Source organism: Olea europaea, chromosome 1, assembly GCF_002742605.1.
Source record: "Olea europaea var. sylvestris chromosome 1, O_europaea_v1, whole genome shotgun sequence".
NCBI lineage: Eukaryota > Viridiplantae > Streptophyta > Magnoliopsida > Lamiales > Oleaceae > Olea > Olea europaea.
Window position 1 is genome coordinate 322,651 of NC_036237.1, and position 19,206 is coordinate 341,856.

General features: G+C 34.2%; 1 protein-coding gene across 2 annotated transcripts in view; it reads left to right on the forward strand.

The window, feature by feature from the left end:
* The window catches only part of LOC111402948 (protein STRUBBELIG-RECEPTOR FAMILY 6), a 15,238-nt gene extending 3,904 nt beyond the window's left edge, over positions 1–11,334 (forward strand). The window contains exons 2-17 of one of the 2 annotated variants that reach the window (XM_023031382.1): positions 4,532–4,641; positions 5,282–5,414; positions 5,623–5,694; positions 5,780–5,845; positions 5,927–5,998; positions 6,092–6,163; positions 6,337–6,408; positions 6,483–6,548; positions 6,655–6,717; positions 6,806–7,107; positions 7,556–7,842; positions 8,182–8,447; positions 8,893–9,025; positions 9,695–9,813; positions 10,692–10,848; positions 10,967–11,334. In XM_023031382.1, the coding sequence (XP_022887150.1) occupies positions 4,542–4,641; positions 5,282–5,414; positions 5,623–5,694; positions 5,780–5,845; positions 5,927–5,998; positions 6,092–6,163; positions 6,337–6,408; positions 6,483–6,548; positions 6,655–6,717; positions 6,806–7,107; positions 7,556–7,842; positions 8,182–8,447; positions 8,893–9,025; positions 9,695–9,813; positions 10,692–10,848; positions 10,967–11,113 (2,127 nt within the window). In that variant the 5' untranslated portion in view covers positions 4,532–4,541 and the 3' untranslated portion in view covers positions 11,114–11,334. Of the gene's footprint in view, positions 1–4,133; positions 4,642–5,281; positions 5,415–5,622; positions 5,695–5,779; positions 5,846–5,926; positions 5,999–6,091; positions 6,164–6,336; positions 6,409–6,482; positions 6,549–6,654; positions 6,718–6,805; positions 7,108–7,555; positions 7,843–8,181; positions 8,448–8,892; positions 9,026–9,694; positions 9,814–10,691; positions 10,849–10,966 lie in introns of those variants that run through there. The other variant, XM_023031311.1, reaches the window with a different exon arrangement.
* The last annotated feature ends 7,872 nt before the right edge of the window (positions 11,335–19,206 follow it).

Sequence of the window (19,206 nt, forward strand, 5' to 3'; positions counted from 1 at the left end):
GGGCCTGTAAAATTAAATGAGCCCAATTAGAGATCTAAGAGTGAAATGGCACTTAAAGTGGTCGTTTTACTACTTTCAAATTTCAATATTAGTTCATCTTTTGAAATGTTACAACTTATTTCTAATTTGATCGATAAAAGTATTTAACTTCGAAACTTACTCTAAGCATTAGTAATTTGTGAGTTGTATAATATTATTAAAAAATTAATTATAGATCTTATTGATTACGGACTAATTCGATTCAATAATACGTTTCAAATCGAGTATAAAACCATCGGAGGTACAATTCGAAGTCCCTGCCAATAACTTAAAAAGTTAATAAACCATAAGTTTTAAGCAGATTGCCTCGCCAAGGTGCAATTGTGACTACTCCCCTATCATTACAGTAATGAACATCCCTATGGGCTTCATTTGTTATGTTGTCATATTTATGAAAATGAATGAAAACTTTAAAAAGATTACTTTTTCTATTATTTTTCAATTATTTTTATCAAGTATGTTGCAGCACTCAATTAGTGGCAGATTGAGTTTGTCTCGAAAATTGTTCAATGTTAGATTGATTCTGTGGTGGGATTTCGTTAAAGAGTCGTCCGTTAAATTTAATTAGGTTTAGATAAAGTGTTCGGTTGAAACGTTCATTCGCAAAGATAAAGATTCGGTTTTCTCTAACATTCATTGATTGCTCAATCGAACTTATCAAATCAAGTCAATTTCTTTTATGGTATAGGAAGATCATAGCTTAATCAAGATATGTATGCGATGAATTTTCTATGTAACACATCTGCCATAATAGTTTTCACCTGGACACATTTGCTAATTGTTTCTGGTACATGCATCTTATTCATAATTTTGTGCATCTAAATATATTGAATGATTATACATCAAAATTGTGAACGATAAGATTATAACATTTAAAGGTGACATTGTGATCAAATTTGATTGAATGAAAAAATAAAAAAAATTATTAATTGTACCTCAACATTATTTGTATTTGTAGGTATCTAATTGCTTAGAGGCTCATAAAGTAACAGCAAATACAGACAAGATTCGCCGCGAAGGAGTATTTCAGTAAAGTCGCAAAATTACATATGAAGGTTTATGTTTGCTTATTTCAAAACGTCAAAGAAGTCGATGATCTTATGAAGAACCCTCTTCCCGATGAAACTATCCCACGAGACTGTCTCATAGTTGAACTCTATTCTAAAAATAAATTAGATCCTCTTATCAATTTTGAAGTCAATGTGTATATGCACAAATATTTTGTTTATTTTTGCGTTAGTGGTAGTCCATATCTCCCTCTTTAATTTATTTAATTTATTCTTTTTTTTTTAATATTTTGTCTTCTCTTTTGTAACTGTCCTTTTCTTTGGTTGTTTATTTAATAAAAAATTTTAATATTTAATTTTAATTGTAACGTCATCATTAAGATGTGCAAAAACATAATATTATTTATAATTTCAAGATTAGATATGTAATGTACCTTGATCAAGATATTAACCATTTAGTGCGAGTTTTGACCCTATTTGTTTCCAATTCTTTTCTCATTAAAATGAAAAATATAACCATTATCTATCACATCGAACCACAAATTTGAATTTTTATTTCTTGTATGGGGTTCATAACGACTATATTTTTCATTTTCATATTTACAAAAATGGAAAATAAACACAATATACTGAATGGTATAAAAATGGTCACTTAAGAATAACTTTTTTACTTTTAAGCAAAATTTTTAACTTGCCAATAGATGCTCTTATTCCCAATTTTCAATTACTGCCAGACCGATGCAAGGAAGTCATAAAATTCTTTGTTGAAAATTAGGCACAATACTTTGAAAACTTTTATTTTATTGGCTTACTTTTTCAACGTTACATCGTATGGCCGACACCACCGACTGTTATCTGACGCGTTATGGAGTATTGCCTGACCTAAAATAAGTTCGTTAAAAATGTCAAATAAAAATTAACTTGACAAATTTTTTTTTATTTTTATTATTATTATTTTTTTTTCAATTATCACCATAGTTAATTACACATGAACCATTAATTCTTTTATTGCATCCAATATATTTACGAGAGAAAAATTATAGTCGCCATTTTTAATATTCACTATTTTGCCCTTCTATCCTCAATCTCAGCTTTTTGGTGACGTTATTGTTATTATTATTATTATTTTTGGACATACAAGGTCCAAGTCGACGAGAAGTTTGATTGAGATGAGCCTGATGTTACAAGTATATATATATTTTTTTGAACTCACAAATTGAATCTATTCCCGTCACTATCACAAACAAATATGTATGGGGCGTTTGTTTCCCATTTTTTATAAAAATGAGAATGAAAAATATAATTATTATGAGTTCCACATAAAAGATAGAAATTCAAATTTGATGACTTGATGTAATGAATAACAGTCATATTTTTCATTTTAATAGGAAAAAAAGGAGAAACAAACGGGGGCTTAATGTAAGAGTACTAGTAAATACTATTCTTATATGAATTCCACACACAGTGGACAAAATGCAAAGATCAAGACGCTCTTTAATATGATTGGCCCTTTTAGTCTGGATGTTATTAGATGCTGAATTTATGAGCCAGTAATTATCTCTTTATCTTATTTTCTCATGAAAAATTCTTCAGGTACAAAATTTTTTTACCAGAAAAATGACAGATTTTTGAATTCCTACTCACATGGGAGTGGGCCCCATGTATAAAATATTGTAAAATATTTTTCCCCCCTTCCTGTGTGTATTCGGTAGGTACAGGGATTTAAATCCCTATACCTATAACAGGTCTCTTTTCTCAAATACCCTTTATTTACAATTTAGGTATTTTGTAGGAAACACATAGTTCACCTAATTTTGACAACATTTATCCATTATAAAATGAGTAATGTTATGTAATTTCACTAGAATTATAGCCCCAACTTGAATGACACTAGATGATAAGTTAAATGAAAGCCATTTAATTTCACTTATCATTTAATGCTACATTAATGACATTCAGATTGAAGTTGTAACCCATTGGGCTTAAAAGCATTACTCGTATAAAATGTATCACTAGGAGTTTGTGAAAATATATATAGGACACCAATGTGTCACATATCAACTTTGATAGATGCTTATTTTGACCTCATAATAAAAATTGGCGTACCATGCTTTCGCAGCGGAAGTGTGTATGATCGGCCTAAACACGAGCTCCATGTTTTTGTCAAACCTTCATTTTTTATTATTATTTTTTAATTTAGAGCTAAGAACAAGAAGAAAATATAGATTAATTTGACGAAACAAGACACTCTCATTTCCAACTTCCTATTTTAATTTGTAGTTACTTGGAATCTATAAAAAGAAACCAAAAAACTCAGCGCATAATTAGAAAAACATAACATGTATTTCTATTTCTCAAAGCTTTCTAATTACAAATTACAATATTATTTCAGTCGTAATTTTTGACTTTTTCACTCACAAATAAGATCCACTTTTCTCTCTAACGGTCAAAAAATCAATTTTCAAAATCACTACCGAATAGGTCCTTAGAAATTCATTCTTGTACGATCTACCCTACAAATTTGAAATGCATAGAAAAATTAAAGAAGAAAAAGTACAGTAAAAGAATGGAAAATAAAGGGCTGTTTGGGAGTGATTTTTCCTCCCAAAAAATTAATTTTTTGACTGTTATTTCACTATTTCAATCATCATATTTGACTTCTTCTCTCACAGGTGGATCCCACTTTTTTCCTAACGGTCAAAAAATCAATTCTCAACATCACCCGCAACCAGGCTCTAAAACCAGTTAGCTTGACTTTGCTCAACATAGCCCAGTAAAATTATTAGCACGATGCGTTACTAATCATATAATTCCAGTAAGTAGAAAATTTTTTGTACAAAACGGTCAAAATTCTTGTTCAAGTAAAAAAGCTAACTTTATTATGTGATTCCGTGATCTCTCCAGATTTTCCTGTGACACCATTATTAAATTTACTTAAAAAAAAAAAAAAACAAAAGCAACTTTTAATCGTGATTATACTTTACGACCCTGGTGGTGAAAGAGCGAAGAACTGTAATCCTGTTTAAATCTTGCTTAAGAGTGCCCCAATCCTCACCCCCAAGCTTTTCTATCAAAATGACGGTACGCGTTAACTGATTAAAATATTTTATTTGATGAAAAGATTTTGGCCATAAAAAGTAAGAGAGACACACGTACCACTAATACTTGGTTAGTACTACAATAATACGATGTATAAAATATATACTTACAGAATACATATAGACACACACAGGTGGGGAGGAGAATTCTGTGGCTTTGGATTCTTCTAGCAGATCGTGCCTGCCAGCTTTTGGTAGAATGGGTAATAAAGAAAGTGTGAGGACTGTTTGAGGTAGAAAAATAGTTTTAATATCAATAAACTCTGTCGACCGTCAGTGAGAAGAAAGAAATTCTTGGAAAGAAGAAAAAGGGCTGTCTGTTCGATAATAGAGTCTTTTTGTGCCAAAACTGGAATTGTGTTTTCTGGATTCTAGAGAGAGAGAGAGAGAGAGAGAGATGACGGAGGAGAGACCGGTGGTGGCGGCGGCGGCGCTGCTCATTGGCATTCTGGTGTTTGGGCTGAGCTCGACCAATGCAGACACAGATCCAAATGATGGTCAGCATTTTGAGCTTGCTTTTTCATAATCAATTTTTACTGTAAATGTATATGCTTTTCTCAATACATCGATGAAACATATTTGCATTTTTGTAGTGGATTTGGTGTTATGTAAGTGCAAATATGGATTTTTTTCTTTATTTTTGGCGTAAAGGGATTTACAAGAGCAAGCATTGCAGTGTACACTTTGATTGTTGAGTTTCTGGGTAGCAAGGGATTTACAAGAGCAAGCATTGGCAGTGTACACTTTGATTGTTGAGTTTCTGGGTAGCACATAATTAGGTGAATTTATAAAGAATATTGAGTGGGTTAGGAAATTAGAAAGTCGAGTTTACTTTTGTTTTTTTTAAGATTTGGGGTTCTTAATATTTTGTTGAGTTTATTTGTTCTTTAATCTCGTGGAATGTTCATTTTGATTCGGGTTTATTTTATTCATAATTTCTTGAATGATCTTCCTGCAATTCGCTATATGAGTATTGGCAATTCATATCCGTGCTTAAGTTGAGAGGAAATTTATTTTAACCTACTTGAGTATATGCATATTCTTTATCATGCATTGGTGTATAGATTTGTCATAATCTGTCTAATAAATGTTGAGAAATTGAGCTGTAATCTTGACGGTAACACTTTGGGTGTACAGCCTCTGTTCTCAGGGTCTTGTATGGTGCTTTGAATTCTCCTCAGCAACTTACAAAATGGAGTGGGACTACCGGGGATCCTTGTGGAGAATCTTGGACGGGCATTACATGCTCAGGCTCCAAAGTCACAGAAATGTGATTTCACTTGAACCCTAATAGCATGTTTTAGGGAAGGTTGGATAGTACTGGACCATACTAGAAAAGAAGCTAAAATCATTTTTATTATTAATGTCCAGTCCTATCGAATTCTGCGTACCAAATATACACTTTTCTCCTTTTGTTATTCTCATTTCTTAATTTGGCTACTTTCTGACATGTTAACTTTTGCACATATATTCTTCAGAAAAATATCGGGACTTGGACTCACTGGTAATATGGGATACCAGCTAATGAGTTTGACATCCTTAACAACTTTGTAAGATGAAGGGTGTGTTGCAAATTTTTATTTTGCATTATTTCTTTGTAATACTTTTATATTCTGATTCAATGGCATATTGCAGCGATATAAGCAATAATAATCTCGGAAACCAGATTACTTATAATCTTCCTACAAATCTGCAGCGACTGTATGTCATGTCCTTATATCCTGTTATTCTATTCCCTCTGTTTATTGTCACGATCTTATCTAACATCTTTCTCAAATGCAGAAATCTTGCCGGCAATGGCTTCAATGGTGGCATTCCCTACTCAATTTCACAGATGGCTTCCCTAAAATACCTGTTAGTAATACCTTAATCTCTACCATTCCAATTAAAAGTAAAATAAATCAGGCACCTATTTCTGATTGAATAAAATGCTTCTTTCCACTGCAGAAACGTCAGTCACAATCAAATTCAGGGCCAACTGAATGACATGTTTGGATCACTTTCCGCTCTGTCCACGTTGTAAGCCTGCCTCCTTGTCCTCTTGATGCTTGGATTCATTTTGATTTTTAGCATGTTTTTGGATGGCTCACAGCATTGTTTCATTAATACTGTCTTGACTTGGGATACAAAATACAAGTTTGTTAGTTTTCTTTAATTTTGTTAAAAAGCAGTGATTAATATTCATGCTTCAGGGATTTCTCTTTTAATGCCATGACGGGTGATATTCCTCAGACTTTTCGCTCGCTCACTAGTATGACTGATATGTAAGTTAACATGTTGGTGCTAATGTTTATCCTTATTTTGATCCTTCCATATTGACGAGCTTATCATTATGAAGGTATTTGCAAAACAATCAGTTTACGGGTACCATCGATGTTCTTGCAAATCTTCCCCTTGAAAATCTGTGAGTTAATTGCAATATAAACATATAAAAACTATATATTTGAAAGAGTACCATGAGAAACAATCAATTTGGCTATTGAGCTGATGCATGTTCAATTATCTTTCAGGAACGTTGAAAATAACCATTTTAGTGGATGGATTCCACAGCAGTTGAAAAGCATAAATCTACAGTAAGCATCTCAATGCCCGACTCAATATGTATATGTTGGTTTTCTATGTGGAAAATTTTTCATTCAAGTCCTGCATTTTACATCACAGAACGGGTGGTAATTCATGGAGCTCAGGGGCTGCACCCCCACCTCCACCTGGGACGCCTCCTGCCAGCCGGCCTAACCGAAATCACAAATCTGGAGGAAATAGTGGCTCGTCTGATGGTGGAGGAGATGGAAGCAAATCTGGCATAGGTGCTGGTGGTGTGGCAGGAATTGTTATATCTATTTTGGTTGTTGGAGCAATAGCTGCATTCTTCATCATAAAGAGACGATCCAGAAAGCCATCCATGGATATTGAAAAGCCTGAAAATCAGCCTTTTGCTCCTCTTGCTTCACAAGAAGTGCAAGGTGCATATCCTTCATATTTTCACATAAATATTTAGTGAATTTTGTCAGTCAATTTAATTATTACTTTCTTCACTAGGATCTGGCTGTTTAACAGATTAGAGAAATGTTAGTATGACTTGTTTGGCTAGGTGGATTATACAACATCAGACAATTTTATAAAAGAAACAGAAGCTATATTTTCCACTGTACTGTCTTGTCTTGAAATATACTGGGTACCAGACTGCTTGTAATGTTTTTCTCTCACAAGGCATTTGCTACATTATTACTTAGGCATGGTCTCACTACTGTAGATTTGAACCTTAAATTTCATCAATATCACATTCTTCAATTTACAAGATCTGGTAGCATCATAACCATGTATAAAGATTGATCGACTTATTATTATTTTTTCAGTTAAATTGGACATCTACATATCGTGTTGTCTGCGACATTTTTCTATTGTTTGCAGGGATGAAGTCCGTTCAAAGTTTATCCACAGCCAGCTCAAAAACCTTTGAAGCTCCTGCCATGATAACCCTGAAGCCGCCTCCTATTGATCGTCATAAATCATTTGATGAGGATGATGTTTCGACGAAGCCTATAGTTCCCCCCAAGAAAATCAATACAGTCCCCATAAATGCTAAATCATATTCAGTAGCAGATCTGCAGATAGCTACAGACAGCTTCAGTATTGAAAACCTTATTGGCGAAGGATCTATTGGACGCGTTTATCGTGCTCAATGTGATGACGGAAAGGTGACCTTTTTTAACTCAGGAATCACATATAGTTCAGTTCTTGAAATGTAATATTGTATGGACATTTTATATTTGATGTTTAAAGTAGGTTTATATTTAAGAATTCATGAGAGATGTAATATTGCTTTGAACACAGTGGACATTAAACTGTGAAGAAATGGTATGATTTGAAAGGGTATGTGTGAGTTAGAAATTCTACAATTCCACTGTTAGAATTTCTTAAAAAAATGAGTTGAATTAACATTTTGTCATTATAAAATTGTAATTGCACACTATATATGTTCCATTTAGGGGTTTTCTACTATTGAATTTAGTGATTTAAACATTACGTCTATGCAGGTTCTTGCCGTGAAGAAAATAAATTCATCTACTCTGCTTAATCACGAGGACTTTTTGGACATCGTGTCAGAGATTTCCCGGTTGAATCACCCAAATGTAACCGAGTTGGTGGGCTATTGTTCTGAGCATGGACAACTCTTGCTGGTTTACGAGTTCCATAAAAATGGTTCTCTGCATGAGTTCCTTCATCTCTCAGATGAAGATAGCAAGCCCTTAACGTGGAATACCCGTGTCAAGATTGCATTGGGGACGGCACGTGCACTAGAGTAAGTTCGCCTAGCAGTTTATGGAAATTGTTGACAGCATTACACACGGTAGCACAAATTTTGCCACATAATTGTCACCCTCTATGTTTTTGTTATTGTAATCAGCTGTCACGTGCAAATGAAACCACAAAAAAAGCTTTTCCTAGAGCATGTTAGATTAAGCTTAAAGGGTTTACTTATAATCAAAGAAGTATTTTTAAAAAAAAAATAATTTTTTCACTTATTAAAATTAAAAAGTAAGGTAACATATACAATCAGAATAAGTAACTTGTTTACATAAAAGTAAGAAAAATGTAACTTATTCGATCATGTTTTGAAACAAAATGTAACTCAAGTAATTTTTGCTTATTTTTAAACTTAGCCAAAAATGGTGGTTTATGTATTTTGTTCACTCTTTTACTTCAGTGCACAAGTGGCCTGTTGCTCAAGCAAATTTTATTTCTAGGTACCTTCATGAAGTTTGTTCACCATCTGTTATTCACAAGAATTTCAAATCAGCTAACATTTTACTTGATACGGAGCTCAATCCTCATCTTTCAGATTGTGGTTTAGCGAGCCTCGTCCATGAACCAGATCAGGTATATATATCCCAAAGCTCTCTTATATCTTTCCCGAACAATTTTGGAAGATTAGTAGTCTCCAAGCGACTGTCTCTGTATTGAAGGAGGATGGGGAAAATTAAAGTATGTGTCACCCTATTTCATTCTTCGAGACGGAATTTGCAGTGACATCATATTTGTTTGAAGATGATCCAATTAGCTTTCTTAGGAATGAAGGTTGCTGCCTTCCCTTCACGTATCAATGCGTTTATTCAGCTTTTTTTGCTTTTTTTTTTTTTGTCGTCAAAGGGAGTCTTTACCTACTTTCCATAACAAGCAATTTTACTGTTTTTTGAGGTTTGGAGTGTGTGTGGCTGAGCCTAGAAAACAAGTAAAAGTACTTGTAAAAACTTACTTTTAAAAATGTTATTTTTTAACTAAAAGTTACTCCTTTTTTCTTTTGGCAAAAATGTTTGGGCAAAAAAAGTTATTTTAATTAGGCTTTAGAGTTGTGTGTTTATGGAGGAGTAATGGGTCAAACGAAATGTATGGATAATAAGTGGATGGTAATTGAGAATGTGTGGTTAAAAATTAAAGTTAGACCGAAAATTATGTGTAATTTGTAGATTCCCAAACATTTTGGCTAAGCTTAAAAGTGCTTTACAAGTTTGCATGATATTTCCATTTTTGGGTTTGGATCTTTTGCAGGCATCTGGCTACAGTGCACCCGAGGTCACCATGTCTGGTCAATATACCATAAAGAGTGATGTATATAGTTTTGGAGTTGTGATGTTGGAGCTTCTTAGCGGACGTAAACCATTTGACAGGTACGTTAAATCTCTTTGGAGCAGAATAGAATTGCATATAGTCCATCGTCTTATAATTAATGTTTCATAAATTAGTGCTCTCAAATAATTAACAAAATGTTAAGGAACAAATTCTGTACGTCTCAAGAGTCAATATTTCATATACCCAATAATTGATATTCTTTTGAAATAAAATCTTGTGCAATAAATCACGAGAGGAAACTGTATTAAATTTCTATATATGTCGTGGCTACAATGTGTATTTATCCATTGATTCCATAAACTATAAGAAGAGTATGTTTGGTAGGCAACATTAAACGGTACAATTGACAATATTTTAGCTTGTTTTACAATTGACAATATTTTAGCTTGTTTTTCTTCCTTAATAATGTTCACTCTTGTCTAATCCACCTAACTAAAAATAACCATCATGTCAAAAAAAAAATAATAATAATAAATAAAAAAAATAAAATAAAAATTGATAGGGTAAATGCACAAGTTCACGATAATGAGTTCTCATTACATCTTAGTTGGATTACAGTTTGAATTCAACATATTGAGGGCTAAAAGATGTCCCATGCAGTGCATGGTCCATTTGTAGAAAAATAATTCGTAGAAAAATACAAGGACCAAGAACACAATTCGAACTAAATTTGTTCTGTTTATGAACTAAATTTTGACATTGCTTGTAAATTTTCTTTGTGCCATTACCATATATAGATGTAGAAAGATCATATGATCAACAAACTTACTACTGTGTAATTTTATAATTGATCACTTTGATAATTACTTTGATAATTAGTAAAATTTTCATCTTGACATAATTAATTACAATGACAATGAGGGCTGGATGTACACGTCTATTGCAATATCATTGGTGTTTATTTTTTCTGACACAGCTCGAGGGCAAGAGCTGAGCAATCTTTAGTTCGATGGGCAACTCCTCAACTCCATGACATTGATGCTCTGTCTAAGATGGTCGATCCAGCACTGAAAGGGCTCTATCCCGTCAAATCTCTATCTCGTTTTGCTGATGCCGTTGCTCTCTGTGTCCAGGTACTGTTTTAATTAGAAATGAAATGAATTTCACGATTCTTTAGCAATAGTAATAATTCCCTCCTTTCAATAGAACTATGATCATATTCTTACTGTATTCAATTGTTGTTTGTGGCAGCCTGAGCCTGAGTTTAGGCCGCCTATGTCTGAGGTGGTCCAAGCTTTGGTTCGTCTAGTGCAACGAGCAAACATGAGCAAGAGAACATTCGGAAATGAAGGTTCGGCGAGAAGTGACGGTCAAGATGGTCAAGACTACACTCCTTAGATCCCCCTTGAGCAGAAGCAGGAGTATCGATACTTCATTCTTTGCTTTTCATGGGATCTTGTTCGCATTGTATAATAGTGAGAATCGATGGTAAAATTTGTCCCTACCATAGAATTCTTTTTCGCTCGTATCTTCACCTTCATTTCAATGTATTCAAAGTTAAAACCATTGCAGATAACTGGTTCGTCTTTATAAACTGCAAGAGTATCTTCTTTCTGAAACACGAGTCTCCTTTATTTACCAGGCGATTTTAACTTATTGCAAGAATGGGAAATGAATAAAAGTGTGATGGCCCGAATCCTTGACTATTCAAGTGTCACTAAATAAAACTTAATTATTTCATAAGAACTAAAATAAGAACATAATTTTATTTTTCTTAAATAAGTAAATAAATTTTGGTTTTATCATGTAGCTGCAAAAAAAATGAATGAAAGAAAAATGATTTCAACATAAAAATTACATTTGAAATTCAAAGTTGTGTTTTAAAACACAAAACAATTTATTAATCCTAACCCCATTATCTTCACATTAATTGCCTCGAATAATCAATTGTTTGAAAAGGGTAATTATCATAGAGTGAGATTTATAAAATCCCAATAAGTACGCCATGAATTATTATTGTGTATAATTTGAAAGAGTATAATAATCATAATCAATATAATGTAAACACATGAATTTTACCGAGCATGTGGTAAGAATTCTTATGTGTAGCGCTACTAAACTCCAGTCCCCTTAATATAATCATAAACGTATCATACTATATGAGACCCATAATAATTTTCTTGAAATTCATGACATAATAACAATTCAACATAAACAGCATACTTATAGTGAAATTTGAAAGAATGAGTAATAGAGACTTGATCCCTCTACAATTTACACGTATATGTTTATATTATTTGGACTAAAAAATATAATAGTGAGTGATAGCATGTGAATGTGAATGAGGGGTTTAAATATGATAAGATTAAGCATGTATCAATGAGGAAAAATTCGTGATGGTGGAAATTGTTCCTTGAAATCTGTGAAATGAGCAAGAATCTCTCCCTCATTCTTACATTCATGCATTCACACTACACATTATCTTATGTTTGGTCAATCAAATATAAATCAAGAATTTTCTATGCAAGTGTTTGACCAAAAATTCAATCAAAAATATGTGGAAATTAGCATTTATAGTAAGTTTCCTACAAGGTTTTAGAAGGTGGATTAACCCTCAAATGAGCCACTAAATTTTCAATTTTAATAATTAGACCCGAAAATTCAGGTGCGAGTATTATAATCTACCATCCTAAAAATAAATTTCGTCCTCGAAATTTACCTTGAAATTCATCAAAGAGTTGTGGGTACTTTGCCCGCATCTTCACCTCTCGTTCCCACATGGCCTCTTCAGTCGAGTGTTTTCGCCATTGTACTTTTATTAGTGGGATTACTTTGTTCCGAAGGGCTTAAAATTTCTGATTAACAATTCTTATTGGTACTTTTTCATAGCTTAAACATTGTTGTAATTCAATAGACTAATGGTTGACCACATGACTTGGATCAGGGACGTACTTTCTAAGCATTGACACATGGAAGATGTCTTGTACAGTTAAAAATTTGGGAGGTAACGCTAATTGATATGTGACGTTCCCAATACATTGCAAGATCTCAAACGGGCCAATAAACCTTGATCGTAACTTACCCTTCTTGTCAAAACGTAACACTCCTTTCATCGATGCTACTTTGAGGAATACCTTATCACCCACTGAAGATTTCAAACCCTTTCTTTTTCTATCTGCATAACTCTTTTGTCTATCTTGAGCACTTTTCATGTTGGCGCGAATCTTTTCAATTGCAAGCATTGTCTGCTCAATAATCTTTGGCCCCTAAATCTTTCGCTCACCGACTTCATCCCAATGAACTGATGATCTACACTTTCTCCCATACAATGCCTCGTATGGTGCCATGTCAATTGAAGTGTGGTAACTATTGTTGTATGAGAATGCAACAAAAGATAAATGCTTCTCCCATTGTCCCCCAAACTCAAGGATACATGTCCTCCAATGTTTGAATTGTTCACTCAGACTATCATCCGTCTGAGGATGGAATGCCATACTGAACTTTAGTTATTCCCATAGCTCGGTGTATACTTTTCCAAAAGTTCGACGTGAACCTTGGATCTCTATTCGATACAATAGAAACATGCACACTATAAAACCTTACTATCTCATCCACATATAACTGCGCGAACTGGTCCATAGTAAATATCATTCAAACCGACAAGAAATGGGCTGATTTGATTAGTCGATCCACTGTGACCAAATAGCATCGTGACCTCTTGCTGACATTGGAAAAGCAATCATGAAGTCCATAGTTACATGCTCCCACTTCCACTCTAGGACCTCTAATGGTTCAAGTAACCCTGATGGTCGCTGGTGTTCGTCCTTCACTTGTTGACACACCAAACATTTTTGGACATACTCAGCTATATCCCTCTTCATGTCTTCCTACCAAAATATTGCTTTTAAATCTTTGTGCGTCCCGAGTTAATCGAATAAGGAGAGGAGTAAGCCTCATCTAGAGAAATTCGGTACACACATCTGCCCTTGATAATATAATGCTTCATATTCAGCTATGGTGAAATCCTTCTTTTTCTGAATTAATCTCAGACTTGATGTACTTAAAGGACTTATCACTTTTTTGATGTCCTTTAATTCTGTCACGGAGTGAAAGTCGAATAGATAGAGTTGCTACTCGAGCGATCACACCTGGTTGAGTGGTGACAACCTCGAGATTCAATCTATCAAATTCTCTCCATAATGGTTCTTGTGTAGTCAACATAGCTAATTGACCTGCCATTTTTCAACTCAAGGCATCAGCTACCACATTCGCCTTGCCCGGGTGATAATGAATTTCACAATCGGAATCCTTAACTAACTTAAGACACCTTCTCTGTCTCATATTTAACTCCTTCTGTGTGAAGATATACTTGAGGCTTTTGTGGTCCGTATATATGTCACATTTACCTCTGTAAAGATAATGCCTCCAAATTTTTAATGCATTGATCACCGCGGCAAGTTCTAGGTCGTGCATGGGATGGCTTTGTCATGTAGTTTTAATTGTCTCGATGCATAGACAACCACTTTGCCATGCTGCATTAAGACACATCGGAAACCTTGTTTCGAAGCATCACTATAGATCAGAAAACCATCTGACCTGTTGAGTATGGTTAGCATTGGGGCGTTTACCAGCTTTTGTTTTAATTCCTTAAAACTTTGTTCACACTTCTCTGTCCAGTCAAACCTCACACCATTGCGTGTTAATTGTGTCAGCGATCCTAATATTTCGGAGAATCATTCAATGAACCTCTGATAGAATCCTGCTAAGCCTAATAAACTACAAATTGCTCTTACACCGATTGGCCTTGACCAATTCAACACCGCCTCCACTTTACTAGGCTCCACCTCCATCCCTCGGGTTGTGACAATGTGTCCAAGGAACGCTACTCGCTCCAGCCAAAACTCACAGTTTTTGAACTTGGCATAGAGCTTCTCCTTCTTCAAAACCCCCACTACAATCCTTAAATGCTCCTCATGTTCCTCATTACTTCTTGAGTAGATCAGGATATCATCGATGAACACGATAACAAACTGATCCAGATACTTGTGGAAAATGCGATTCATCAAATCCATAAAGATTCCAAGAGAATTAGTTAGTCTAAATGACATAACTAAGCACTCGTAGTGTCCGTACTGAGTTCTAAAAGCAGTCTTAGAGATATCACTAGCTTGGATTCTCAATTGATGATAACCAGACCTTAAATCGATTTTGAAAAATACCACTTCACCTCTGAGTTGATCAAACAAATCCCCAATCCTAAGAAGATGATACTTATTCTTGATAGTGATTCTATTCAATTCTCTGTAATCGATGCACATCCTCATCGATCCATCATTCTTTTTAACAAATAGAACCGGTGCTTCCCATAGAGATACACTGGGATGGATGAAACCTCTGTCCAATAGTTCCTCCAGCAGTGCCTTAAATTCTTGTAAATCTTTGGGTGCCATTCTATACGGGGCTTTCGAGATAGGTGTTGAGCCGGGAGTAAGGTCAATTGTGAATTCTACCTCTCGATCTGGCGGCATGCTTGGCAACTCCTCGAGGAAGACTTCTAGATATTCACATACCACCATAACCTCGTCAACTATTAAGCTATTGTTCTCTTCCTTACTTATTACTGACATCACATCAGGAGTCCCGTAGTGATTTCTAATGGTACGACCTATCAGGCTTTCAATGCAGACAAGATGCTGGGTAATGTTCCACCTCCAGCCACAAATAATCGAAATCTCTCTTCCCCTGGTCTTTGAAAAGTCACATTTTTTTCAAAACAACGAATTATCGCGTGATTCTTGGATAGCCAGTCCATTTCAAGAATCACATCGAACTCCTCCATATCTAATACATACAATTTCGTCTCCAATGATTTAGCATCAATTTTTACTCTTGTTGTTCTAACTATGTGATTAATATTCACTATATCTCTAGTGGGTATCGTTACTACTAAAGGGAATTGTGCATAATCAACCATAACATCCAGTTTACATGGAAATTTAAGGGCTATAAAGAAGTGAGTTGCACCAGAATCTATCAATACATAGGCTAGTAAGTAGAATATGAGGACTTTACTTGCTAAGACATTTCGATTCGGATCCTCCTCCTACCTTGCTAGTGTATAAACCCTAGAAGGTCCTTCTGGTGCATGGCTTTGTCTATGTTGGTTGTTCCCATGTGGTCTCTGTTGGCTACTGTCATACTTAGGGCAATATTGAGCCATGTGTTCTTTTCTTTGACTGTCCATTAAGCTGCTTTTCCTCTCTACTAGTGCGGTTCTCGAAATTTGCCGATTGTGCCCTTGCCAACCGATCACGATAGTTTTCAAGCTGAAATACTACGATAGCCTGTTTCAAATCATCTTTCAGACCCTACTCAAAACGTCTCACCCTCTTGTCCTCTGTATCTACAAACTCAGGAGTATAACGAGCCAACTCTTCAAGCTTTTGCTTATACTCGATCAACGTCATTGAGCCTCGAGTTAAAGTGGGAAACTCAACTTCCTTCCGATTTCGAATACTTGTGGGGTAGTTTTTTTTTCAGAAAGACCTCCTTGAATTCATCCCACATCCAAACGTGACTAGGAGCCCTTGATCTGGCAGTGGTGTCCCACCAACGCCTAGTGTCTTTACGTAGCATAAAGGCTGCACATATCACCCTTCTAGGTCTCTGGCAGTCATTGAGTTCAAAAATTTTCTCCATACCCACTAGATAGTCTTTCGCTTCCAAGGGGTCCGTACTACCATGAAAGACAGGGGGATGCTGTTTCTTGAACTGCTCGACCACAGCAGCAGTGGTCCTAGTGTCAAGGGCAACTTCGTGCTATTGTTCTAGTTGAGGTGGCAGATAAGATGACGGTGTTGGCTGTTGAGGAGGTGATGGTGGCATCGCAGCTTCCATAAAAGTTTGCATCATAGCAAGAAACTGTTGGGCAAATTGTGGGTCAATCGTATTAAGCTGAGGCTGAACAGGTTGTGCAGACTCTTGATTTTGGTCATTGCTATTGTTAGTTTTTCTGCTTCGGGGTGCCATTGCCTTAAATAAATGATAGTAATTATTTTGAGTTAAGTTACATTTATGAAACATAAAGAAATGACATGTTTTTTATTCATAACTATTCATAAGTTCACATAAATAACGAAACACCAAGCATGCTCCATGTCCAAACAGCTGAAATTCAAAAATTGAAAAACGTAAAGGAAACTAGGCATCATCTAAGAGTCCTTCCCAGTACCCTCCATTTCTTTTTCCTTATGATTTGGTTTCGGATCAATTGTGGAATACGATGCAGGGTTGTATTCTTCACTCGAGTCTTCTTCAACATAATTCCCTTGTAGTCAACTTCGGGTATTGTTATGACATTACCTGGATTAGGTTCATAGCCTGGCATCTTACTGGTATCCCTAACATCTTCACAATTCACCCTCCACCTTTCCCTTATGCATCGGAGCAGTAGATTGGGAGGGGTCTGGTCGTCGAAGGTCTCTTCGATTCCCTTAATAAATTGCCTCCAATAAGGAGTAAGGGTTCGATCAAGGTGATACACGATCTCATCCCTATGAAATTGATATCCATTCGCCCTTGCTCTTCGATAAATCTTTTCGATGGCATCTAAGTATTGTATCAAATCGTGGTTCGGGTTTTTCTTGTAATTCCTATGCAGTCAAGTAAAATAATTGCACCTCTTAGTTCGACTGGTTTGACCTTGTCCACTCACCATCTATAAGAAAGAAAGGAATGTAATTACAAAGAACTTTTCAATTATTTTATTTTATTTTATTATTTTTTACACATAGGTGTTGGTAAATGAATCAATTATTGTACCAGAAATTGAAACTTTTAAGGGAACGTACCAACAATCATCCATAGTTTTTGCCTTGTTTTTGCAAAGATAATGATAAATGGATGAATTATTGTACCAAGAGTTGAAATTTTTTAAGAGAACATATTAATAACCATCTATAGTTTTTCCTTTGTTTTTACAAAGATAGTGATAAAGGAATAAATTATAGTACGTGAATTCATGATTAATCTTATTAATGTAATATATGATTCTATATTATAGCAAACTTAATCTCTAGTTGAATCATTCCTACTAAACTTAACATGCATTCAAAATCACATAGTTACCATCTATATATTTCATGGTTTCTACGTTAGAATAAAATCTAAGATTGAGGTCTTCTATCAATGGTATAATAGTAAACACTTATAACATACAAAATTTCATATTATTATTGACTTTTATGCATAACAAGTCTAAATAAATTGCAACTATATTCTTATTTTGTCATGATATTCATGATTGCTATTTTACGTAATAAGCATGTTTTCATAAGATTTTTTTAATAAAGCCCAACTAAATAAACCAATTCTAAAATGCATTCTTATAAAAAAATAAATTTTTTTACTGCCTCACTGTTCATGTGAACAGTGACTCTTTTTTTTTTTTTTTTTGAATTTTCTTAATTAGAAAATTCGTAAAGCTTAAAATTTTGAAAATATGTGTTAAGTCTACAGGACCGATTTGAAAACTCTTAGATTTGATACCAACTATGACAGCCCAAATTCTTGACTATTCGAGTGCCACTAAATAAAATTTAATTCTTTCATAAAAATTAAAATAAGAACATGAAATAATTTTATTTTTCTTCAATAAGTCAATAAAATTTGGTTTTATCATGTAGCTGCAAAATAATAATAAATAAATAAATAAATAAATAAAAATAAAAAAATGAAAGAAAGAAAATAATTCCAACATAACAATTAAATTTGAAATTCAAAGTTGTGTTTTAAAACACAAAACAATTTATTAATCTTAGCCTCATTATATCTCCACGTTAACTGCTTCGAATCATCAATTGCCTGAAAGGGCAAATTTTCATAGAGTGAGATTTCTAAAATCTCAATAAGTACACCATGAATTATTATTGTGTATAACTTAAAAGAACATAATAATCATAATCAACAAAATGGCAACACAAGAATTTTACCGAGCATAAATGGTAAGAATTCTTATGTGTAGTGCTACTAAACTCCGATCCCCTTAACATAATCATAATCATATCATACCATAATAGACCCATAATAATTTTCTTGAAATTCATGACATAATAACAATTCAACATAGACAGCGTACTTACAGTGAAATTTGAAAAAATGAGTAATAGAGACTTGATCCCTCTATAATTTCCACGTGTATGTTTATATTATTTGGACTAAAAAATATAATAGTGAGTGGTAGCATGTAAATGTGAATGAGAGGTTTAAATATGATAAGATTAAACATGTATCATTGAGGAAAAATTCATGATGGTGGAAATCATTCCTTGAAATTTGTGAAATGAGCAAGAATCTCTTCCTCATTCTTACATTCATGCATTCACACTACATATTATCTTATATTTGGTCAATCAAATATAAATCAAGAATTTTCTATGCAAGTGTTTGACCAAAGATTCAATCAAAAGCATTTATAGTAAGTTTCCTACAAG